This window comes from Ascochyta rabiei, chromosome 2 (assembly GCF_004011695.2).
Source record: "Ascochyta rabiei chromosome 2, complete sequence".
Classification (NCBI taxonomy): Eukaryota; Fungi; Ascomycota; class Dothideomycetes; order Pleosporales; family Didymellaceae; genus Ascochyta; species Ascochyta rabiei.
In genome coordinates, this window is record NC_082406.1 from 253,616 (window position 1) to 277,199 (window position 23,584).

Here is a 23,584-nt window from a genome sequence, read left to right on the forward strand (position 1 = left end):
TCCATCCTCTCACTTCCGAACGCGTTGATCAGCCTCATATCTTGATCTCTCAGTCATATCCAACAAGTCCCTATCCGTCCCCCTTGACACCAATTACAAGAGAGCGAGAAGCTCACTACGCTACACTTCCATCAGGCCCAAATGCCGGCCTCGGCGGTAAAGCAAATGCTACAATGCACCCCGCGGCTCAAATCATTCGTCTACGAATATTTCCGCACCTCCTCTACGTTAGAGTTAGACCACCTCCACACAGGCATAGAGTATGTGCGATCGACACTGGAAGATCTCACTGTTCGTATTGGAATTGCCGAGGCCATCACTGTCGAACCTTCTGGTCGTGCACGGGAGGTTTTATGCGGCAAACTGGGCTCCCTCAGATCATTCTCAGCGTTGAAGAAGCGTTCCACCTCGTTCTTTGCACCGTTCGGCCAGATCGTCGACATTCAGGCGGCAGTGTACGACCTGTCTTCTATGCTTCCACCCCATCTCGAGCACCTCTTGATCGCCGATGACTTGTGGAACCTGTTCCGAATTCCTGCTATCCACGGTGTGTTTTGCTTAAAGCATGCAGGCGTATTCTCATCGACAAAACTCGACTCTGTCCGTTCAAGGTCGCCACACCTGAACTCCAGAAATCTTCCGCTGACCTGCGGCAAGCTGTGGCGTCTGTCTCCGTGCGTGGTGTGGCTAGATTGGGTGCTAGTCAGATGAAACCAGCGCCTTTTTGCTCCTCCAGTGACCGTGGGTACTACGATTTTAGTGTTGCGAGGCGTAGACGTGGGATTGAGAACAGGCTGAAGTGCGTCAAACAGACAGAAGGTGGTCAAACCGACGATTAGTAGGACGAGGGTGCTGCCATGGTCGCTTCGAAGCGGCGTTGGGCATTGATGAACAACGAGTCCAATAGCTTCTCTCGCTATTTTTCAAACAACGAATGGTGGAGAATAGAGTTGCTGCTTGGACGAAATTTCAAAGTAGTAAAAGAGCATGAAGCTCGCTACAGCATTGTGCATCGACGGAATTGATATCAAGGTATTTGAGGACCCCCAACAGAAGCTTTCTCTGTAAGATTAAAAACAGTCCCTGAACTAACTACTTTCCAACACGATACTTCTACACTTCTACAAGACCGCCAACGATACCGGCATAGCATAAACAACACATTTCATAACCTTCGCATCTGGTCAAGCCGTCTCAATCATCAAATCCAGTTATTTGCCAATCATCCCTAACCAGCGGTGAACCCACTCGAAACAGCACAGAAGACCTACAGCCTGCTCGCTACAGTGTACACCATTACATAGATGCATAGCGAAGCACGTCTACATGCCGTCTGAAAGTCCAAGTCCGAGCTGATCTTCTCCCTGCGCCGATAGATAGATAGATGCGACGATCGATCGATTCGAAACACCAACCAACCCAGCAACACAACACGTCACTGCATCTTCAGAACACGCAGCCCGGTCGTCCAGCACAGCACAGCACAGCACTATACACCCACCACCCAGCCCGGACTGAACCTCTCTCGTTCGCATCCAAGGAGCTCCAGAGACAACCCCACGCTTGTCGTCCGAGACAATCGGAGCTCCTAGGTTCTCTCCCCGCACGATCCTAGCAGTCCAAGCCACGCGTTCCAAGCCCCCCCAGGAACACTCACTGCTGCTGCTGCTGTTGTTGTTGTTGTTGTTGTTGTTGTTGTTGTTGTTGTTGTTGTTGTTGTTGTTGTTGTTGTTGTTGTTGTGTCACCAGCACGGGGCAGAAGTCAAGCAAGCAGCCCCTCTCTGCTCGGGGACAAAGAGTGCGTTGAGGAGGGATAGACCGCGCTTGAGTGACAGACACCAACACGGAAGCAAGGTGCGACTTCGGTATTGGGCTGGATGGTGAGGTGGTGCTTTGTTGGGAGCAGCGCGTGGAGTGGCGTGGTATGTAGGTGGGCAGATCGACCACGCAGGCACGGGCCCTGTCTCGGCTTACAGTGCGTTGCGGTGCGGTGCAGTGCAGAGGTTTCCATACATCTATAGATAGATGGATAGATACGATGACCATCCATCTGCCTATGTAACCACACAGCAGTAGACCACACAGACCCACCCTCAACCACCCAACCTTCACCTACCTTCCTACCCAGCACCACCCAGCCATGGCATCCCTCATCCCCCCAGCCCTTCGCAACACTTACCCACCCCACCTACGCAGCGAAGTTAGCTACCAGCCCCCCTCCCCCTCTAACGGGAAGAGGGCAACCTTACGTACCGCACCGGGGCCTCGTTGTTCTGTTTTGATTCGCAAACAGTACGCTATGCGACTGTACCGGGACGTGCGTGGGCACGGTTAGGCTCTGCTCTGCTGCTCTAAGCGGGTGGGTAGCCCGCTACTGTACTCACCCCAGCAGCGCGATTCAACGGCGTGAAAACAAAAAAGCTTCCGAGAGGCAAGTGAGTTGGGACCATGGTTGAGGCCGTGTCTAGTGGGACGAGAGGGGGTAGGTGCGAGGTTAAGTTTTGTTAGCGGGGGCGTAGAAGCGAAGCGCAGTCAAGCGAGGAAGTTTGGTACGGGGGGGGGGGGCTGAAGGGAGTGGCAATTGAGATTTGGGTGCGAAAAGTGCGAGCGTTGGGATGGCTGCCGAGGAGTTGGTGGCTGCGGTGCGTGGATTGGAGGCTTGACTAGATACGTGATGGACGGTGGGGGGCCGAGGTAGGTATGTATCAGATGCGATTGTTTTGCTCGAGCAGCGATAGTGAAGACGACGATTCTGTGTGTACAATTCAAGAGGAACGAGTCGCGATCATTTTGTGAAAGCGGCATGCAGTATCAAGCCACTTTTCCGCTGTGATGGGATGCCTTCCCATTGCTAAGACGCACCAAGGATCCGAACAAGCCTGGCGACGACGGAAATCGATAACGCAGGCCTAAAGCGTCTGTCGCAACTCATGCCACTTCAAAGGATCTTCCCTTCGGAAAGGGAGCGCCTTTGCCAACATTCGTCTCCACCCAGGCGTTGTCTAATGTCATGCGAGGCCGCAAAGGGCCGCCTTTGCAGACGGGTCGTTGAGGATCCCTACTTTGGTCTGGGCACCGGAGCTTCGGTGCTCAAGCGGCATGAACGGCAAGCCGACAGGAAACCCCAGTCACGTCTGCGAGCACCGCGGAGCAGCATTCGAAGATGCCTGCCTCCACCAGGGTATCCAACAATGGATTGTCTCTGAACAAAGAAGGCGTGTTGGAGAGGATCTGAGTCGACATGGCAGACTGCAGTACCTTTCCGGAAGAGCGGGGTGACGCACGTATGTCGTGCGCGGCATGCGGAGGCGGGAGCGAATGCGCCGTGATGGAAAGCGGCTCTGCTGCTCGCTGCGAGATGGGAAACGTGCTTGCGGCCGCTATGGGATGCTGCATTGCAGCGAACATGACTGCGTGTGTCGCAGAATACAGGCCTTCATGTTGCGGTGCAGTCGAGCAGTCTTGCCAGTGCCGGCACGTGTTCCATGTCCATGTTGCCAGCCTCCCAGCAAGGGAATTGCTGCGATGCGAGCGTGCGGCGGGGTAAAGCGGTCCACTAGCTCGCGACAAGACCCAGCTATTACCGTGGAGGAGGGTGAGGTGTTCGAGCAGCAGGAAGAGATTAGCGGTGTGGGAGTCTGTCGCTCTCCAGGAGGGTCGTGGACGGATCGGCGGATGATGGCGTCCATGGCCCCCTCACCTCGACTGCTGGACTCTGTTGAGGCCGTCGATGGGCATCTGGCGTTTACACAAGACGCTAGAGAATGCTGCAGCAAGCGAGCCGGACACAAGCGCATGAGGTGAGATGACAAGCAGTGGGGCGCAAAGGCTCCACGCACGACCGGTGAGTTCAGCCATGGTGTGCTATCCCGCCAATCGCAGCACGACCTAGCTCCCCCACGACGCTTGTTCGGGACGCAAGGACGGCGGTGGCTTGCTGGTCCGGCCAGAGCCCGATAACGGCTCTGCTGGCTCGAGACGTGGCCGGCGGTGATTGGCGGAGACAAGCATCTGATCGGTTCGCCATGGATGAGCGTGCTGATCGATATCGTGTTCCAGCTCGGGAGGATGGGGGTCCTCGGTGGCTCGAGAGAGGATCCGTCTGCGAGAATTTGCGAGGATCCACAACAAGAATGCCACAGACACGAGTGTGTCGTGTGCAACTGCGCGCGGTGATGGTGTCGCAGCAGTTCGCCCCGGGTCATGCTCGATAGACGAAGCGAGGAGGGGCACGGTTGGAACGGCTTGCTGCCGCGCAGGGATACCCTTCATCACACGCATATGCAAAGGCGGGTAGGTGCAGACGGAACATGGCCAATGGAAGTGCATTCTTTGCGCAGGCGCAGTCGAGTCGCGGCATGGCCTCACGGCTGCAGGAACGCCTGCTGACAGATTGCCGCTGCTCAGGGCTGTTGGCGACGAGCAGAATGGACGGTCTTGCGGATTGGGTCCAAACTGGCTATGCTATCTGGCTCAGTCGTGGTGAATGTGTCGGAGCATGCTAGCTAGACATGATCATCGGCAAGAGGGCGCCCGGATCCAGCCAAGGCTGAAGTTCTTGCTCTCCCATTCTAGAGCGCTCTTCCCCGTGCGTTGGACGGAAAGCGCACAGTCTCCACTGCGTGGCCCATTCACGAGAACATGGTTGCGCTCGAGGCTGTGGGAGATACTACAGCCGTTGCCTCTCCCAGGAACAGGCGGGAGACCTCGTCCAGAAGCAAAACGCGATTTGCAACTGACCAGCTCGCTTCTCTATTCGGTCCATCGCCTCTCGTCTGACCGTCGATCGGGCGGTGGTCAGCATGCCCGCTGATTCCAAGTCATGTACAGACGGGCGCGGCGGGCCTTCTCCACGATCCGCTCCCACCTCGCGCCGGATGCGCTGCACTGCACGTTTATTTTGACCTGTGCATTGGCTAGAGACAGGGACCCACGCGGCCATGGTAGCACGGAGCCTTGCTGAAGGGATGACGGAGGAAAGCAGCTCCCACATGGTGATACACTACGGATCGCTTACGCTCTCGTCGTAGCACAAGCTTTTTCGGCTTGCCATGGTACTACGGGGCTGTAAGGGCTTGGATTCTCAAACCCGAGCTGGTGAGAAGACGGATGGATGATGCGTTCTTTTCCAGCTTCTCCTTCCTGGTGCCGTCCGTTGGTGGTACAAGTGCAAGGTGCGGAGAGGCTGGCGACCACGGATCGCTGCCACGTCTTCTCCAGCGTCTTAGCCGGAGGGCGAGAAGGTCCAGCGTGTGGACAAGGAAGATGCTCCCTGTCACATGTGAAGGACAGGGTCGAATGAGATGCGAACAGTTGGTTTGGCGCCTGAGGCGGCCAGGCTGGCACAAGGGCATCTGTCAGATGTGGCCAGCATGGCACAGGCTGAGCCAACCCAGCTCCGACCGTTCGCATGGAAGGTGCATAAATCGAGCCGGACTGGCCCGCAGTGCTCGCAGTGCTGCGGGTCCCGTGACGTTGCGGTTCCTTTGGTCTTTGGGCAAGACACGAGCTTGGCGGTATCTAGGCATGCAGCAGGTGATGCAGCAGGTGCAGATGGGTGCAGCAGATGCGCTGTAGCGCAGCTCATGTTTCAGCTGGCCGTACAGGTCAGCCTGTGTAGCAACGCCGTGGCCCGTCCAAGAAGCTGGGACATGGAATCCGACAGCGAGGGAGACACGACGAGGGGAGTTTGCGTTTGCGCTGGAGCGTGCGGGTGGCTGTTGGAGAGACGAGGCAAGAAGGCGTGATGGAGCTGGGCGCCATGCCCAAAACGACTAGCGGACAACACATCACTCACACCGCAAGTAGACATGGCCCTATCATTTGCCACGGCATCCACATTGAATGCCAGGCCTGGTGGTACCAACGGCACGTTTATCGAGCGAATGTCAAAGGCGTCGTTCTTGTTGACGACGCTGCTGACATGACATGAGCGCCGCTCTCTGTCGAGTCTCCACGTTGCACATGCTCACGCTGGCAGCGCTCGCAGATTCGCGCCCCTGCGCCTCTGGAGGGTGTGGATGTTATTGAATGTTGGCCTCGCGTGGAAAATCGATAGAGAGACTTTGATGCCTGCTCCAGCGTGTCCAGGTGGTCGGAATGCGATAAAGCATCCATCCAACCACGGCGGGCCTGGGTGACGCCCAGGCTTGCGAGGATATGGCTTGCACGGGCTGCCGTCCGTGTTTCCCGTTTCAGTTTCGAGCCCGTGGCTGGATCGTCGGCCGCGGGCATGCAGTTTGACGAGGGACCTACTCGAGGGCGCGCCCAGGCCAGCTTGCTCAGGTTCGCAGGCTGTCCTGCCCGACGCATCCAAGTCCGTTTTCAAAACGGAGACGATGACGAGCAGGTGCGGCGAGAGCTGAGCGTGCGTCTCAGCGTGAGGAGGGTGAGGAGGGTGAGGAGGGTGAGGAGGGTGAGGAGGGTGAAGGAGCGCGAGGAGCGCCGCGGACTGACGGCGGGGGGACGAGAGCTTCTGTTGTGGAGCGTCTTGCGTCGTGCGTCTTGGCCAGATGTGGACGCGCTGTTGGGAAGTGTGTTGCAATGGCTGTGCTATTGTTGTGCTATTGTTGTGCTATTGCTGTGCTATTGCTGTGCCATTGCTGTGCCATTGCTGTGCTATTGCTGTGCTATTGCTGTGAAGCTTTGTGGTGCTTTGGCTCGCGTCAGCCGTGCACACGGTCGCGCCTGGCGAGCCAGTCAGGGCACGGAGGCAGCCAGCCGCAAGCCAGCCCCAGACGTTTCAGCAGGGTCTGCTTTCCGATCGCTCGCTGGGATGGTGGTCGCTGGCTGGCTCTCCGTGTGTGGCCTGTGCAGCTGGTCCTGGCTGTGGGCGCGCGCAACGGCAAGCCGCTGACTAAGCCCAGTCTCTGAACTAACTACCGTACCGCGTACCGAGTGCGTATTAGGTAAACCAGCGTTTGCTGGCACTCGAGGTACCGGCGTGACTCCGGCATGGGGTGAGTGGCCGCGGCACTGGGCCCGTCCCAGCCATCAGCTTCCTATCGGGGGGACAGGCGAAGCTACGGTGCTAATACTAACTTACTAAGTGCTACCTACTGAGTAGTATAGTGAGTCTGGCGCGCGACCCCTGTCCGCCTGTCCGCCCGAGGCCAGCAACGACGGTCGGCGGCCAAAGAGGGATGGTGGACGAGGGCGGGCGCCACGAAAATAGCAGCTCCTCGGCCGTTGCGGCACCCCTCTTGCACCCCTCTTGCACCCCTCTTGCACCCCCCTTGTCCTGTCCTGACCTGTCCTGCCCTGTCCTGTCCTGTCCTGTCCTGTCCTGTCCTGTCCTGTCCTGTCCTGTCCTGTCCTGTCCTGTCCTGTCCTGTCCTGTCCTGTCCTGTCCTGTCCTGTCCTGTCTTGTCCTGTCTTGTCAGCCGGCTCTAACGAGGCAAGCAGGGCGGACAGGGCATGGAAGCAGGGCTCGCATTGATCTGCTGTGCCTTTGTGCTGTCGTGCCGACGCTGACTAGAGTCGTCAGGTGGCTGGAGGTGGAGGGGCTCGCTTGGGTGCTGGTGTGCAGGGACCGTGGAGGGCCCACCCTGGCAGAGCCTATCACGGCATAGGCCTGGCCGCCCTGTCCTTGCCAGGCTGTCTGTTCTCCACGCAGCGTGCGTGAGAGTTGAGCAGGCCAGTCAGCTTGCGCCGTGGCGGCGTCTGTGCCCGTCGAGCGCGAAACGGTCGTCTTCTTCACGCGACCGATGCCTCTCGGCCCCGGCTGCGAGCGCAAGCCGGGCCAGCCCATGCTGGCATGCTGGCTCTGTCGAAGCGAATGGAGAGGGTGTGCGAGCAGCGGCTCGTGGGCGTGTGTTGCTCAGATGTTGCTCAGCCCCCCCCAGAACATCTCCACCACCCGTTCCTAGGCGTGACGACGCTCTCGATGCGTCTGAGTCTGGCCGGCAGCGCTGCAGCAGGTGCTCGAGCCGCCCGTTGCTGCAGACCCGCGCCGTTCCGTCAAGCAGCGAGCAGCGAGCAGCAAGCAGCGAGCAGCAAGCAGCGAGTAGCGACACACCAGCCGCCAGCCGCCAGCAGCGACAAGCCAGCCGCCAGCAGCGACACGCCAGCCGCCAGCAACGACCTCCATCGTGCGCGCGCGGACCAAGGATCCATGCTGCCAGCGGCGGCGGCGGCGTCGATGGCGCACTGACATTCTGGCAGGGACACGCCGCCCGCGCCAAAGAGCCATGCTCGAACGGACTGTGCTGCCCCGTGCGCAGCTCGCCTGTCCTGTCTCGGTCAGCCCTCTTAGCTGCGGCCTGCCTGCCGTCGAGCGCTGCAGAGAATCCTGCAGACCGCCGACGAGAACGACCTCTCTTCTCCACACTCTGCCAGACGGCCAGGCCACACAGACAATCCAACCGCCAACCGCCATCCGCCATCCGCCAACCGCCAACCGCCAACAGCCAGCACCCATCGCCGTGAGCTCTGCCCTCTCTGCCTCCGTTTGTCCACGCATTGGCTCGGTCGGGTAAGTCGCCATTCCTTCGCACTCGCACCCTCTCTCCACGCGCTGCTTCGGCCCCGACCTAGCGTTTTCGTTTTCCCGTTTTCCCGTGCACTCGCCTATCCCATCGCGCATCCTCTGGTTGGCTGCTGCCCTGCCTGCCTGGCCCGCCGCCTGGTTGGCCATGGGCTGGTTGGTGGCCTGCTTGCTTCGCTCTCGCTCCAGACGCCACTAGCACGCACCTCCCATCCCAACCACCTCTGCCCTCTAAACCTTCGCCTCCCCACCCAGACAGCCAAACACGCCGTCTGCTGGCTTTTGTTTCTGCACATAGACTGGCCGACCTTGCCATCGGCCGCCTCCATTGCACTGCTTACCTTTGTCGCTGTGCGCCGCATCAGCTGACCCCCGACTCGTCTAGTCTTCCTGGTCCTGGAGCTGCAGCCATCCATCCACCATCAGTGCACCAGCATCCCTACTGCACGGCCCGCCATTGCAACCGCTCTTGTCCACCCAGCACAACAACTCGACAGCACATGCTTCGCTCCTCCCAACCCTCCGCTATTCTTCCTGGCTGCCATCCGTCCCCTTCGTCCTTGAGCGTGTTTTGAAGCGACTGGGGAAAAAAAAAAGCATTGCACTTCCTCGATTAACGATTGCAACGACGTTACGACTCGCCTTTTGACTGTACAGCATTGTTTGCAGCGTTTGAGCCGGTCAAGCAGCGTGCTTTGTGTCTCTCTGTCTCTGTGTCTGTGTGTGTGTGTGTGTGTGCACTGAGCCTTGCATTGCTCTTGGGATCCACTCGGTGAGTACGACTTCTTCCAGCCCACCACGCCTCCCAATCACGCACGCATCCCCAACGAGCCGCACAAGCCTGAGAGACGTGCAAGCCAAGGTTTTCCGTCTGCGCCTTCCGCCGTCCAGTTCCGCGGTTTGCACACGTGTTTGGGCGCGTCTTGTTTGGCTCCCCTGCGCTGTGCCGTCCACGAACCCTGCCGAGCAAACAACTGACTTGCGGTCAAGGCATTGGGCCCCTCAGCAGTCGCGCACAAAGCTGTATCACAGCGAGCTATCGTCCCTCCGCTATCGCTACCTGCCCGCATCAACCTTCATCTTGCCAAGGGATCCTTTGTCGGCAATTTCTGTCCTGTGACACGTTCGGTTCTCTTGTCTCTAGACTGGAGCCACCCGCAAGGACTCCTTTGGACCTCGACATCTTCCCCTACCCGCCAATACCGTAAAGCTGGAGCTGCCATCGATCTCGTCGGTCCACGCCCGAGGCCCCGTCGACAATTGGTACAACGCCCAGTACGCGCCCAAGACGGCTGCAACCAACGAGCGCCTGCCAGCTCTTCCCCACATCCAAAGCTACTCGTCCTCCCTCCCCACTTCGTCCACCAACTCATCCCCTCGAGGTGATTCAATCAGTGGCGGATCTACTGCGAGCTCAAACACTTCGTACGCAGCGTCGGTCCACGCCCAGACCGCCGGGTCCAAGACACCCTCACCAGAGCAGACGCCACAGTCACTGAACCGCGACGGTCAGCCATTGCATGCGCAGTCGCAGCAAGGCCCCTCGTACGGCACCCAGAACAGCTTCGGCTACCCCCAGGCGGGCTACAACAGCATGAACCAGATGCAATCGTACGCTGACGTACATCCCCCCCACATGTCTGCTGCTACTGCACACGCGCCTGCTTCGGGTCCTCCCGCAGGTCTGTCGCACTACTCTTACCCGCAACAGCCCTCGATGCTGCAGCCTGGCCCCCAGTATGGATCCGCGCCGCCAGGCTATCCCTCGTATGGCTATTCCAATGGCCTCCCCTCACAACTGCCGGCTTCGTCGTCCATGAACAGTTCCATGGTGCCTTCGACAATTCAGCTTCCTGGTAGGTCTCGGCGTTCAAGGCACATGGGTTACAGTCTGCTAACCGAAACTAGCAATGTCTTCAGGCGCACCGGCACCAGCACCACAGAGCTACCAGACCCATACGTTTGATCACACTGGACAGGTTGCCCCGCCAGGAATGAAGCCTCGTGTGACCGCCACACTTTGGGAAGACGAGGGCAGTCTTTGCTTCCAGGTGGAAGCAAAGGGTGTGTGCGTCGCTCGTCGCGAGGACAACCACTTCATCAACGGCACAAAGCTATTGAACGTCGCTGGAATGACACGAGGACGCCGAGACGGCATCTTGAAGAGCGAGAAGACAAGACACGTTGTCAAGATCGGACCCATGCATCTCAAGGGTGTCTGGTGAGTTTGCCGTGCCACGTCATCTCGGAATCATGCGCTTACATGATCTAGGATCCCTTTTGAGAGAGCACTCGAATTCGCAAACAAGGAGAAGATCACGGAGCAGCTCTATCCTCTGTTTGTTCACGACATTGGGGCCCTGCTCTATCACCCCACAAATCAAAACAGGCAAAGTGTAGGAAGTGCCGCCATGGCCGCTGTTGGTCGTCCTCGATCTGACAGTGTGCAGAATGCTCAACGTTACTTGTCAGGTCCTACCACATCGCAACCGCCCTCCCTTCACCACCATCACTCGATGAGCAACCCCATCGGCGCGGCCATGTCGCAACCTCCACATGCCATTCAGCCGCACCCATCCGCCGGCCGCCCCGGCCTTGACCGTGCGCACACCTTCCCTACCCCTCCCACGAGTGCGTCCAGCATCATGGGAATGGGTAACCAGGGCAGCTCGTACGAGTGGAACGGCGCCAACGTCCAGAACGGGCCTGGCAACCAGTCACTTTCCATCGACACGGGCTTGAGCAATGCCCGCTCGGTACCAACAACGCCGGCAAGTACACCTCCAGGTGCTGTGCAGCAGGGCATCTCCTATCCTTCCGCACAAAACTACGATGGGTCCAGGCCGATCTACTCTGCTCCTCCTTCTCAACCTGGTCAATATCACACCCAAGGCCAGCCTATGATGGGATACCGCAACGACGGGTCCTACCCCAAGACAGAGATGGCACCGCCATCGCGAATCACCGAGGTCCCGGATGAGGGAGATGTCAAGCCTGCCGATGTTTCGTTGTCACAGGGCAACGATCAGGTGCCCAACGCACCGAATGGAGGGGAAGGCGACCATGATCAAGACCACGAGTACACCCACTCCAACGCTCCCTACAGTGGCAACAGGAGCGCGTATGGCTACAATCCTAGTGGGGCTCAGGGAGCAATGCACCCTGACCATCCCCACTTGTCTCCGGAGATGACGGGATCCCCGCACCAGAACGGGTCTGGGCGCGCGACCCCACGCACAACATCAACGGGACAAGCATGGAGCTCTGGCTACCCGACTCCTCAGCGCCAGGGACTCCCTTCGAGCAATCTCTACAGTGTGATGAGCAGCGATCCTCGCGCTTCCTCCAACGGTAATGCATCTCACGACGGCTACCCAGGCCCTACCCAGTACGCCAACCAAGGATACCCTGCCTCTAACGGCATGGGCTCGGCCAAGCGCGGTCGCGACGACGAGGAACAAGAGTCGTACCGTCCCGATAGCGTCCAGGGTGATGACATGGGCGGCCTTAAGAGGCGAAAGACAATGGAGGGAGGTGCTGTTGGCCCTTATGCCCAGGACGCCAATCCAGCTCTGCAGCGTGCCCACACCATGCAAGCTCAAGCGCAGCGCGTTCGGAGGTAGTGCGGTAGCCAATCTCATGTCGATGCATCCAAACCCTCCACTCGACCCAAAGTCGCGCTCTACAACAACTGCAGCCTCCTCTCCACCGAGGAAATCTCTTTGTGTTTATCAACCCTTTCGTTCTGTCATGTCCACATTTCCGTACCTCGGCATTCACGACCATTACGACCCATTCGCCAGTCACCTGGACTTCTCCTTCTCACGATATACGACACTTGCATGCAGCATAAGCAAACGCCCATTCTTTTTAGACGTTTTGGCTTCATGTTGCGGATGATGGTGCTGTATTTCCTTGGTTCAATCTTGTTTCTGGTGGACGACAATGGGCATAGCACTGCGATGGACAAGCGCGCTGCCACTCTCGACATATGCACCACCCGTCTCCCTTGTCAGTAATATCAGACCAATCTCCTGGGCAGCGCGTTGTCGATGCTTTCACCAGCCATCTTTACCCATGTTTGTCCGGGACGAAAGCCATGAGCCTCACGCTACACTCGACGAAGATAAGGCAGAAACGAATACAAATGTGTCTCACGCCTTGATGATGTTTGCTTATTTGGCGGGCAGGCGTGCTCGTGGCAGGTTCTATCATTTTATTGTTTCTAGTTGCGGAGGCAGCAGAGATTCACGCGGTCTGCACTGCGCATACAAGCAGCCGTCGAATGCTCGCAGGGCAGTATCTTAACAATCGATGGAGCAGGGGCTAGTGTTTACTCTTATGAACCTTGACGAGCTACCGATGGTATTTGACCTTCTGACGATAACGAGGAATCAAAAGCTCTTCTTTCTCACTCCACCCTCGCCCCGCCTCGATCCTGATTGATGTCTTCTTCCTCGTCTTGACAAAGCTCTCCAGTACCCCTGCAGTCGTGTGGGCCAGTCGATTGATTCTCGCGCGGACGTGCTGTCGAGAGAAAGACCGATTCGCGCTGTCCGCAACAAGCAGTGAAGCAATCCAACGACGCGACTCGGTGCGTCACCGTAGGCAGGTGGCAGGCACCACGGTGTGAGTCGGCCACGGTGGACACGTCTGTTGACCCATGTGCGTTCTTGCAGTCACTGATGATTCTCTGGGGCCGTTAACATACGGCATAGCCCTGCGAATGCAATGCATGGCCGGCGTTGTTGGTGGGGCAGTATACAGCTTGACAGTTGGGCTGCATTGTTTGTGTTGTCTGTGTTGTCTGTGTTGTCTATGTTGTTTGCATTGTCTGTGTTGTCTGCATTGTCTGCATTGTCTGTGTTGTTTGCATTGTCTGCATTGTCGGCATTGTCTGTGTTCTGCATGGTCGTGTTGTCGGCATTGTCGCAAGATTGTGTAAAGATGCGTACGTAAGCTAGCGCCTCGTACCCGGTCGTACCTGCCCCTCGTGTGCTGCCCAGCCCATGCTTGGCCGATCGCCCCACGTCGTCATCAGGGTGAGCCTAAAGCAAAACAAGAGACGACACACGTCGACCGCGCAACAGCAAACGAGGCTGAGCCAGGCAGCGACTTTTGCCTTTGCGACCGTCCTTATAGCCGCGCCATCCCCACCGCTGCTCTCCCCACCCCACCCCCAGCCATGAACATCATCAAGCTGCAAAGGTAAGTTTCCGCAGCAATCCCCCGGATTCCACGGCGACTGACGACCCATTGCGCGCAGAAAATACCCCCAGTTCGGACAGGGCGAGATCTTTGGCTTGCAGGATGCCTTCCGCAAGCTCGATGTCGACGACAAGGGCTACCTAGACGAGGCCACCGTCATCAAGGCGACCCAGCAGACGGAACACCAGCCGTACGATGTAGTGCGCCAGGCGCTGAAGGAGGTCGAGCTCGACAGTTCGCGGCGAGTCGAGCTGGACGACTACGTCGACCTCATCTCCAAGCTGCGCCAGTCGTCGCCCGCGCAGCAGCGCATGAGCACGGGGCCAACGCGCCCACGCGCTGTTTCCGGCGCTGCCGGCAGCGCACCCTCGACGCCAAAGCATGCCTCGAAGCCTAGCATTGGCGGCGGCGGCGGCGGCAGGATTCAGGTGCAGGGCTCTTCCGCCAACGTCACCCACACCATCAACGAAGACGAGCGAACCGAGTTCACCCGCCACATCAATGCCGTCCTCGCCGGCGACCCAGACATTGGCGACCGCCTGCCCTTCCCCACCGACACCTTCGAGATGTTCGATCAGTGCAAGGACGGGCTCGTGCTGTCCAAGCTGATCAACGACAGCGTGCCGGACACCATCGATGAGCGTGTTCTGAACAAGCCGGGCCGGAAGATCAAGTCGCTGAACAACTTCCACTTCACCGAGAACAACAACATCGTGATTGAGTCGGCCAAGGGTATCGGGTGTTCAGTCGTCAACATTGGGTCCGGAGACATTATCGAGGTGCGCGAGCATCTGATTCTGGGTCTGATCTGGCAGATCATCAGGAGAGGTCTGCTCGGCAAGATCGACATCAAGCTGCACCCCGAGCTGTACAGGCTGTTGGAGGACGATGAGACTCTCGAGCAGTTCCTGCGCCTGCCCCCGGAGCAGATCCTGCTGCGATGGTTCAACTACCACCTGAAGAACGCCAAGTGGCACAGAACGTAAGTGAACCCCGTCCGTACGAGACAACAGCTAACCGCCTCAGCGTGACCAACTTCTCCACAGACGTCAAGGATGGCGAGAACTACACTGTGCTGCTTAACCAATTAGCGCCTGACACTTGCTCCCGCTCCCCGCTGCAACAAAACGACCTGCTGCAGCGCGCGGAGATGGTCCTCCAGAACGCCGATGCTCTCGACTGCCGCAAGTTCCTGACACCGACGTCACTCGTTGCTGGAAACCCGAAGCTCAACCTCGCCTTTGTCGCCAACCTGTTCAACACACATCCTTGCCTGGACCCCATCACAGAGGAAGAGAAGGCTGAGATTGAGGATTTTGATGCTGAAGGCGAGCGTGAGGCTCGTGTATTCACCCTATGGCTCAATTCTCTGGACGTTAAGCCGGTCGTGCAATCTTTCTTCGAAGACCTCAAGGACGGCACCGTTCTCTTGCAGGCATACGACAAGGTCATTCCAGGCAGCGTGAACTGGCGCCACGTCAACAAGCCACGGGAAGGACAGGAACTGATGCGATTCAAGGCTCTGGAGAACACCAACTACGCAGTGGAGCTTGGAAAGTCTGTTCAATTCTCCCTTCCTGGTATCCAGGGTGCCGACATCACCGACGGCCAGCGCACACTGACCCTCGGCCTGGTCTGGCAATTGATGCGCAAGGACATTGTCTCTACGCTCAAGGGTCTTGCTCAGAAGCTCGGCAAGCGCGAAATTTCCGATCCAGACATGATCAAGTGGGCAAACGACATGGCCCGCAAGGGTGGTCAGGGCTCGCAGATCCGCTCGTTCAAGGATTCGTCGCTGTCCAACGCCAAGTTCCTCCTCGATGTTCTTGCTGGCATGAAGCCTGCTTACGTCGACTACGATCTCGTCACGCCCGGACGCAACGACGAAGAGAGCTATCAGAACGCCAAGCTGGCTATCAGTATCGCAAGAAAGATGGGCGCTACCATCTGGCTAGTGCCCGAGGACATCGTCGCAGTGCAGAGCCGTCTGATCACCACGTTCATTGGCAGCTTGATGCACACGTACGAAAAGACGGGCGGCCAGTAAGTGCCGCAGAAGTGAGTCGGCAGGGACGGAACAAACTGATGGCGATTGATGCGGGTTTTTGTGCCTCGCGTGCCTGGATTAGTTGGTCTTTACAGTACTTGTCCATATCCAACAAAGATAAAAGCCTTCTTAGCGAAACCTTGACAACGAAGATACCATCTTAGGAAACAGTAGACCCCAGAATCCATCTTCGCCGTGCAACTTCACTTTCCCGCTTCAGCCCACACAGCTACAGACGCGCCCCACTCCTCGTGCCCAGAGTGATTACGTCTTGATAAAGGACTTGTCTGTAGTGTGCCGGTGCACCACGGAGTGACTGCATCTTCTGCCTACTAGGTAGCTCTGCTTCTCAACGCTTACCTGCCAGTCACCTCTTCTCCTAGGCTTCTCTTGTGCTTCTTCGCTTACTTATAGGTACTGCTAGCCTAACAAGCACAATAGCTACTAGATTGCCACATGATCGCTCTAAGAGCATTGTACCCAGATACGCCCATGGGAAGGCAGACAGGAAGGCAAACAGGAAGGCAGACAATAAGGCAGACAGGAAGGCGTAGGCGCAGCAGAGGTTGGGTAAGTGTGCTGCAAGCCTCCAGCGACATTCTTGGGAGCGGGTTATAGATTGATTGAGTCCAAACAGAGGCAGCTGCAAGCTGCCAAGTGTATTGGAACAACCGTTCAGCCGAGATCACTTTTCTTCGGGTTCTTGGCACCTACTACAAAGAGCTTGATATGAGACTACCGAGGGCTCAATGCGGTTAGGACTGATTACATCCTACCTTTGGGTGAAGATCGAGGCCCTGGGTTGAGATCCTGGAATAGGTACGGGCATCATGCGAGGCCTGCTGCTGTCTGGATTTGAGGTCCGTGGACCGTCTGGTACTCACCCCGTTGTATACTCGCTTGAAGCTGTTCATCTGCCGACGCGTCCGGGGAAGATACCAAGAGTAGCAGAGCTAGCGTCTGCGACATATCGCACGCCTCGCCCACCAGCCTCACGCACCGTAACGGCAGAGAGACTAGCTATTGGTGGATCTGCCATGGCCTTCTAGCTGTGCCAACTCTTTCCATCGACTTGACGCGGTCGTTTCGTCCTTTGATGTGATTAGCAATTCTAGCCATTCTGGTGGTTGGGCTTGTATAGATATCCGACAGTTCTCGCACTTTAAAGGCGTAAAGCATATTCCGCCCATCAACTCTCCTCCGTTTGCTATCCAGCCCACATCTGGAGAGAAATACCATCATGAGAAACGTAATGATCTCAGCGATCTGCATTGGGTTGCTGGCATGCTACGCCGAAGCCAACGCCGTCTTTGCCCATTTCATGGTACGTATCCAGAACTTTGTCGGAAACACTGTTGTTCCATCTCCCTTTCTCAGGGTCCAAGGATCCATGAGTGCTACTGACCAAAATCAATCCAACAGGTTGGTAACACTGCACACTATACCCAGGGCACCTGGGAAACCGAAATGAGCCTTGCCCAGGGCTCCCGCATCGATGCATTTGCGCTCAACGTCGCGGCAGCAGAGTCTATGAACGAGGACCAGATTGGTTTTGCCTTCAAGGCAGCACAGGCTCGAGGGTTCAAGTTGCTGTTTTCCTTCGACTGTGCCGGTGGTAGGGAGGGTGGGTGGACGCCAGCGGAGGTGCTTGCCCTTCTTCGCACCTACGGCACTCAAGGCGCATCAAGCACAACAACTTGCCTCTAGTTCGACCTTCGAAGGTCCGGACCATGTCCACGAGTGGAACGATATCAAGAGACAGTTCAATTGCTTCTTCGTGCCTGACTGGTCGTCCAAGGGCGCAGCCATTGCCGTCGGTCTGAGTGATGGCGTCGCAGACGGTCTTTTCAACTGGGCGGCGTGGCCGGATTGCGGTAGCAAGGATACCTACGTCGATGCTTCATACAAGGTAGCCCTACATGATGCCCGTCTCACCCTGGTTCTACACCAACCTCCCCGGCTTCGACAAGAACTGGCTGTGGCGCGGCGAGGCATTGTGGTACGAACGCTGGGTACAAGCGCTGCACGTCCAACCCGAATGGATCCAAATCAGCTCCTGGAACGACTACGGAGAGTCGCATTATATTGCACACATCCGTGGTGATGCCTCGCTCATCGCACTTGACGCTAAGTACGGCCAGGCTCCATTCAACTATGTCAGGGGTATCGAGCATGGTGCTTGGCGGGCATTCCTTCCGTACCTGATCGAATTCTACAGGTCTGGCACAGCCAGCGTCTCCCAGGAGGGCCTCACTGTCTGGTATCGACTACAACCCCGACCCGCTGGGTGCAACGACGGCGGCACAACGTCTTTCACCGCCACCCGTATGCAGCCAGAGGGTCCGTGGTATACCAACTTGACTGACGGAGTCTTCTTTGCCGCCCTACTCGGCTCCACAGCGACGATCGAGTGAATGTCGGCGGGCAGGTGTTTAAGCCAACTTGGCACTACGTTCCAGAAGGGGGCGTTGGCGTGTATTTTGGATACGTACACACGCAGGCCACGGGCGCCGTCTGGGTTGATGTTAAAAGAAACGGCGTTACTGTAGTTGGTTTGACGGGTGATAAAACCAATTGGCGATTGTTAAGAAGGCTACTTTAACTTCAATCCGATTGTCTACGGCTTGATGGGACCTGGCATTAGCCCTCGCAGCCCTCCTATGAAGATCGATAAGGACACGCCGTGTATTAAGGGTACTGGAATAGGCGACTTCAAGAAGCTGTGTGAAAATGCCTGCAGTTTCAACTACTGCCCCATCGAAGCCTGCATGTGCACCCAATGGGGCAAGGATCGAGGAGTCGGCCTTGTCCGCGGACGACCGGGTTATCCCGCTGCAGGCCGTGACTCTAATTTCGAAGGTCTACGTGCGGTGACCTGTAGCTATGGAATCGTGGGAGTCTGCCCTGCCGACAAGACAAGTGTGGTAAGGTCAAGTTGCCAACCATCATCTTAAGGATTCCGCCGTTCACAGCACCATCGTTCACAAGTAGTCGAGTGACCATAACAGTGCCCAGTGACCAGAAGGCTCTTGACCAGATCTGCGCGTTTGGCTGCAAGCATGGCTACTGCCCCTCGGCTCTCTGCACCTGCGACACGATAGGAAGGCTCCTCCTGCCCGAGCCCACGACCTTCACAGGCGAGAAGCCTGGCTTCCGTAGCGTCTGAGTCGCCGCTCGCCTCCTCTGCAGATACACATGCGACTAAGGAGTGTGCGCAGCGCCTGTGTGCAGGTACCCCCCCAGCTCCACCACCGCCGCAGGGGTGCATCAAAGGCTCAGGTACAGGTTATTTCTCCAAGGTCTGTAAATTCGCCTGCAAGTACAATTTCTGTCTATTGCCCTGCACGTGTACAAAGAAGGGCAATGCTGTTTCCCCTCTATTCGCCGTGGCCATTGTAGGATTCCCGCGAAGTAGCCAAGTCAACAACAGTCTATGCGCCTTCAGCTGTAAGAACAGCTTCTGCCTAGCAACAGCCTGTTATTATAGGGGTTTTGGAATAGGCAGTATTCTTTACAAAATCGCACCGCCTCCTAGAGAACCAAACAAGCTTTGCGAACTGGTCAAAGCAGCTGTAACACTGCAGGCTAAATGGTCTGTTACAAGAGCAGGGTTAGCGTTAGACAAGATTGTGTCTGAAAAACACAGAACCAGTAATGCTGCTAGTAAGCCCCTTTCCCCCCTAGATCTACTAATGTGTTCTGATGACTGACCTAGAATCTAGAAGTTGATGATCTCCTTAAATCATACACTGCTGCAAATACTCTAATCTGCGAAGATTTGTTAGTTGAGAAGTACTGTCTGCTGCCTAACCTGTGTCTAACGTATAAAGATGCAATTCCCTATTTCTACATCTAGACAGCATTTTCAAACTTCCATGCCTTTCTCCGCTAGTGCCAGTCAGCCCTCGAGTTAAGTACCCTTACGGCTTCGGTCGAAGTGAGCACTGTTGTTAAGAACATTTCTATAGAACTAGTTAAGGACTATCTAAGCACTAAAGACGCTATGACTATTATTGGAGGAGCCTTTGGCGTTGCGGGTGGCGTCGCATGGCTAGCAAACCCTGGAGCGGGCGCCTTCCTGGGCACTATAGGCGGTCTTCTCAGAATCGCAAGTAGTATAAAGACGCAAGCAGATATCAAGGGCAAGTGGGCAAGAAACGCAACCGCAGTATTAAATACACGACTCGGCACAAATCTGAACTCGACGAGCAAGGCGATTCAGCTAATGGCTAACGTAGTTTTCAGAGAAGGTAACTTTAGCAAAATAAGGAGGTCAACACTGGCCTACAAAGACAATGAGGAGAACAAAAGCCTCAAGACAGATGTGGCCAAGTTTTTCGCCGACGGCAAGTTCATCGAACCAGTTCTTGGAGCTGACTATGACTTGTTCAAGGAAAAATTGGTTAAGGCTCTAAAAGCGAGTCTTGTTAGCACCGCTCTGCTATTGGCTAACGAATATATTCTCCGCAATGCCCACACTCTTAACAACTGTGAGAAGAATAACAGAAAAAAGCTAAACATCAACTCGATTAGAGAGTACTGCTACACCTTAGAGTACCCCAGCTCCGGCAGGAAAAACCTGCATCCGAACCAGGTCCCTAAGACAAAGCAGCTAAGTCAAGCTGTGGATAAGGACATGCTTAAGGACAAGGTAGAGACAGAATACAAGGCTCCTTTAAGCAAGATTATCTACGTCTTAGTAGATTGCCAGCAGAAGCAAAATACATACCTTAGACCCTAGGATCTGGATTTTTCCTCCGTTGCTCGTCCTCGCGAGAACGGGCAGTGGCTGACGTGCTTCTGGAACCTGCCTGTCTTGGACCTTGACCTAAATGACATTATTACTGCTACTCTGTGCAGGATATATCTAGATAATCCGGAGGATTCGAAGGATGGTCGCACCGTAGGCAAGGATGTTCTGCCCAACCACCTTGCTGAGGTTTTCACTAGAGATTATTGCGAGCCTGCTCTGTGCGCTCTTGGTAACTGCAATTTCTAAGAGGAGCGATTACTAGACCATTTCCCTACGTTGAATTCTGTCCAAGGTCCAGCTATTTATTTATGCGAGGAGGTATTGGGTTAGTTTAGTCGTTGCTACAGTATAAATCTATTTAGCAACCTCTCTTAATCGTCGCGATGGATCTAAGATCAAGTCTGTGTAGTCTGCTAGCTGCAAAATACTGTGCGTTATATCTCCTGTAAGTCGCGTTTAGCCTCTGTAGTTTCTCTTTGTTTGCTGCATAGCTATCATGGAGAATGTACCTTAGTTGAATTTGCTACAACATGGCTATCGCTATCCACCCCTCTTTGCCCTCAGACGCTGAAATTAGTAACAGAAACAGTGCTCAGTCCCTGCCTCTATCGCTGTTTTGCATTGTCCTTAAGTGAAACGTTCCTAGCACCTACGACAAGTTCTTGCTAACGATGCACTGCTGTGTCAAACCTTGTACATTCTGTTCTACAAGGCCTTGTGCGCGTTAGGCTCTTAGGCAATAGTCGCTAAGAGATGAGATCGCTACACAGGTAAGATATAGGTCTTTAGCTATAAGGTTAACGTGCTAACTGTGGGCTTTTCGCTGCCGGGCAGAGAACAGCGGGGGGGGGGGGGGGGGCTATAATCGAGTCTGCTGCGCTTAGACCTATTCTGTGACTAGACGGGGGAGGTTACTTATTCTGCATAGGTAATGGTTGATAGATATGCGCTACAAGCACTGCGCGTTAGTGTTACTGTCTACGCTAGCAACTAGCATCTGTATTATAGACTCTAATGTAGCCTCTAGGTATATTCTAACTATTAAGCATCTACTAGCCTGTTGTTTAACACCACAGTACACTTAATAGTGGTAAGCAGGCTGCGTTAAGAAAATAATTCAACTAATCACGGTGTTTTTAAATTTTGTAAACTAGTAGTTGTATAATAAATGCAGCTTATAACTATAAATAACTGCTGTTAGCAACCTTTTGCATGTAATGCGACTTTATACCGTACATCTAGGAGATTTATCTAGAGAGAATGCCCGCTATTAAGGTCAGTTAAATGTTTACACTACAGGTGTTATGACAGCGGCTCTGCCCACCGTGCCAAGCAACCAAAAGGTATCAATGATCACTCAGATGAGTAATCCAAGGCCAGAACAGTACTTATCGCCATACCAGGTCAGAGGTGGACGTTGCCACATGCCGGAGGCTAAGAGTCATTGCCAGAGCCTGACAACAGGAGCTTATACGCACTCTAAGCGCACACAAGCGCTTATAATAGACTTAATTATCTTAGACAAAAAAGCGCTCACATCCTGTTTAACGCTGGTGTCAAGGTCTAGTGGCCCCAGTACTATGTTAATTAATTAAGAACAAACCTGCTGCACAGAGACTTATCCGCCAAGATACAGGACTAGAACTACAGGGAAGTCTATTAAATTGTTAAATGCTGTTGTAAGTTCTTACTTCTTCAGTAATTGTCGTAGGTCCCTTAGCTTGGACTTATTCAGACAAGCCTACTAACAGTCCTTAGCCTCCACGTTGTTCTGCCTATGGTACAATCTAATCTTCCTAAAGATATCCCTCTCTGAGGGCTTCTGTTTATTAAGGAACAATTCTATAATACGCGTTAAGTGGGGCTTTAGAATATCTGCACTGATAAGCATCTATAAGGCAGGTTTAACACTCAGCAGAAGGTTATACCAGCCGAGAACAGCCTTACTAGCCACTATTTATTGTTCTTATCTAAGTATCTCTGTGCTGCCTATATGCGATGTAAACCTAAGATGCATATAAGTTTCCCTATACTTAAGGCCGGAGCATTACGCGCCTATGCAACTTAAAAGAGCTGCTCTAGTGTTAAGGCCGAAATAACAGGCAGATCTTTATCGATAACGACAGTGTTTATAACACTCTCTTCTTGCAGCCGCAAGCATCTGTTACGTTTAAAAATGCATTCCAGGCGCTGGACGTTTTGCTCAGAAATATCTCTGCGCTTGCCTACCACAAGGGGATGATCGAAGTCCAAGGCGTCCAGAGGCGCTTTGACAATTCCTCGATAATATCTGGCTCTGAGCGCAGCCACCTCGCTGTCGTCGCTTAGTGACACAGACATGATCACAATGCAGGCGTGCTTGACAATGCGTGTGGATCTGTCGAGGTTCCATAGTCCCAGAAGGAGAGGGGTGTACGTGCGGCGAAGGACTGTCCCCACGCATCCAGATTCTGTTACTGTGTCAGACTCCGCACAAACAAAAAGCATGCTGTTAAAGCAAACAAGTTACAAAGCAGCAAAAAACATACAACAGCGGGTATTCGCTAGTAGTTACCTACTCAACTACTAATCCGCCGGTACGTTGCTCAAATAGGGCTGAGCGAACGGGAAGCCTTGCTTTCTCTCCGTGCATCACCAAAAAGACGCTAATTTTCCGGTTTACGGCAACTTGGTGACAGGCTTCTGTTAGCGATCTGGTCTGTCGTTAAACCCGGCTGCGCCACTTGGCTCATCCATTTATGCAGAAGCGGGCCTGATTTGAGCTTTGCGCCAGATGTCTGCTCCAGCCTTCCAGCGAGTAGCAGGGACCCTCAGACCTTCGTTGCACCGCATCTGCTCTACCTGCACCTTCACTTACACCTACACAACGCTGTCGCACAAGCCTTAGTGTGACTGCTAGAGGTAGTTTTACATATAGATTCTTATTTTGTTGGTAGAATCACTCTACCTCTGCTACAGAAAGATGCAGAGAAGGTGTAGAAGTAGAGCAAGAGCTTATCTCAAGTATTATGTTACGTTAAATTACCCCGCCTTTTAGTGTCTTAGCCTTTCAACGCTCACTTCTACTCTTTGTCTCTATACCTATCCTATA

At 55.1% G+C, this 23,584-nt stretch overlaps 7 protein-coding genes across 8 annotated transcripts, besides 19 other annotated features; all 7 read left to right on the top strand.

Annotated features, from left to right (window-relative positions):
- Positions 1-141: 141 nt before the first annotated feature.
- Positions 142-839, top strand: EKO05_0001064 (uncharacterized protein; the record flags this gene model as incomplete). The annotated part of the gene is made up of 2 exons (XM_059635566.1): positions 142-524; positions 572-839. 2 exons carry the CDS (start codon positions 142-144, stop codon positions 837-839), a joined length of 651 nt encoding a protein of 216 aa, XP_059491549.1.
- A 531-nt stretch (positions 840-1,370) lies between these two features.
- Positions 1,371-1,406: a tandem repeat.
- EKO05_0001065 (uncharacterized protein) lies at positions 1,385-1,615 on the top strand (the record flags this gene model as incomplete). Its single annotated transcript, XM_059635567.1, has 1 exon — positions 1,385-1,615. One exon carries the CDS (start codon positions 1,385-1,387, stop codon positions 1,613-1,615), a length of 231 nt encoding a protein of 76 aa, XP_059491550.1.
- Positions 1,616-1,669: 54 nt separating this feature from the next.
- Positions 1,670-1,741: a tandem repeat.
- Positions 1,742-1,973: 232 nt separating this feature from the next.
- Positions 1,974-2,001: a tandem repeat.
- An 8-nt stretch (positions 2,002-2,009) lies between these two features.
- Positions 2,010-2,040: a tandem repeat.
- Positions 2,041-6,379: 4,339 nt separating this feature from the next.
- Positions 6,380-6,433: a tandem repeat.
- Positions 6,434-6,690: 257 nt separating this feature from the next.
- Positions 6,691-6,733: a tandem repeat.
- Positions 6,734-7,236: 503 nt separating this feature from the next.
- Positions 7,237-7,380: a tandem repeat.
- Positions 7,381-7,962: 582 nt separating this feature from the next.
- Positions 7,963-8,012: a tandem repeat.
- Positions 8,013-8,016: 4 nt separating this feature from the next.
- Positions 8,017-8,077: a tandem repeat.
- A 45-nt stretch (positions 8,078-8,122) lies between these two features.
- Positions 8,123-8,146: a tandem repeat.
- Positions 8,147-8,189: 43 nt separating this feature from the next.
- Positions 8,190-9,060, top strand: EKO05_0001066 (uncharacterized protein; the record flags this gene model as incomplete). Its single annotated transcript, XM_059635568.1, has 2 exons — positions 8,190-8,473; positions 8,871-9,060. The coding sequence occupies 2 exons, from the start codon at positions 8,190-8,192 to the stop codon at positions 9,058-9,060; spliced, it is 474 nt and encodes a 157-aa protein (XP_059491551.1).
- Positions 8,360-8,411: a tandem repeat.
- Positions 8,593-8,626: a tandem repeat.
- Positions 9,061-9,175: 115 nt separating the features above from the next.
- Positions 9,176-9,223: a tandem repeat.
- Positions 9,224-10,079: 856 nt separating this feature from the next.
- On the top strand, positions 10,080-12,108 carry EKO05_0001067 (uncharacterized protein; the record flags this gene model as incomplete). 2 transcript variants are annotated; one of them, XM_059635569.1, is made up of 4 exons in its annotated part: positions 10,080-10,341; positions 10,394-10,706; positions 10,758-10,881; positions 10,936-12,108. In XM_059635569.1, the coding sequence occupies 4 exons, from the start codon at positions 10,080-10,082 to the stop codon at positions 12,106-12,108; spliced, it is 1,872 nt and encodes a 623-aa protein (XP_059491552.1). The 2 variants fall into 2 exon arrangements, with proteins under 2 accessions (XP_059491552.1, XP_038801828.2); XM_038937096.2 differs by having other exon boundaries at positions 10,758-12,108.
- Positions 10,408-10,440: a tandem repeat.
- Positions 12,109-13,306: 1,198 nt separating the features above from the next.
- Positions 13,307-13,385: a tandem repeat.
- A 247-nt stretch (positions 13,386-13,632) lies between these two features.
- Positions 13,633-13,665: a tandem repeat.
- Positions 13,666-13,670: 5 nt separating this feature from the next.
- EKO05_0001068 (fimbrin) lies at positions 13,671-15,740 on the top strand (the record flags this gene model as incomplete). Its single annotated transcript, XM_038937534.1, has 3 exons — positions 13,671-13,693; positions 13,752-14,675; positions 14,720-15,740. 3 exons carry the CDS (start codon positions 13,671-13,673, stop codon positions 15,738-15,740), a joined length of 1,968 nt encoding a protein of 655 aa, XP_038801829.1.
- Positions 14,095-14,112: a tandem repeat.
- A 1,240-nt stretch (positions 15,741-16,980) lies between the features above and the next one.
- Positions 16,981-17,447, top strand: EKO05_0001069 (Glucan endo-1,3-alpha-glucosidase agn1; the record flags this gene model as incomplete). Its single annotated transcript, XM_038937380.2, has 2 exons — positions 16,981-17,064; positions 17,163-17,447. The coding sequence occupies 2 exons, from the start codon at positions 16,981-16,983 to the stop codon at positions 17,445-17,447; spliced, it is 369 nt and encodes a 122-aa protein (XP_038801830.2).
- A 212-nt stretch (positions 17,448-17,659) lies between these two features.
- EKO05_0001070 (Glucan endo-1,3-alpha-glucosidase agn1) lies at positions 17,660-18,154 on the top strand (the record flags this gene model as incomplete). Its single annotated transcript, XM_059635570.1, has 1 exon — positions 17,660-18,154. The coding sequence occupies one exon, from the start codon at positions 17,660-17,662 to the stop codon at positions 18,152-18,154; it is 495 nt and encodes a 164-aa protein (XP_059491553.1).
- A 3,181-nt stretch (positions 18,155-21,335) lies between these two features.
- Positions 21,336-21,352: a tandem repeat.
- Positions 21,353-21,804: 452 nt separating this feature from the next.
- Positions 21,805-21,936: a dispersed repeat.
- Positions 21,937-23,584: the final 1,648 nt, after the last annotated feature.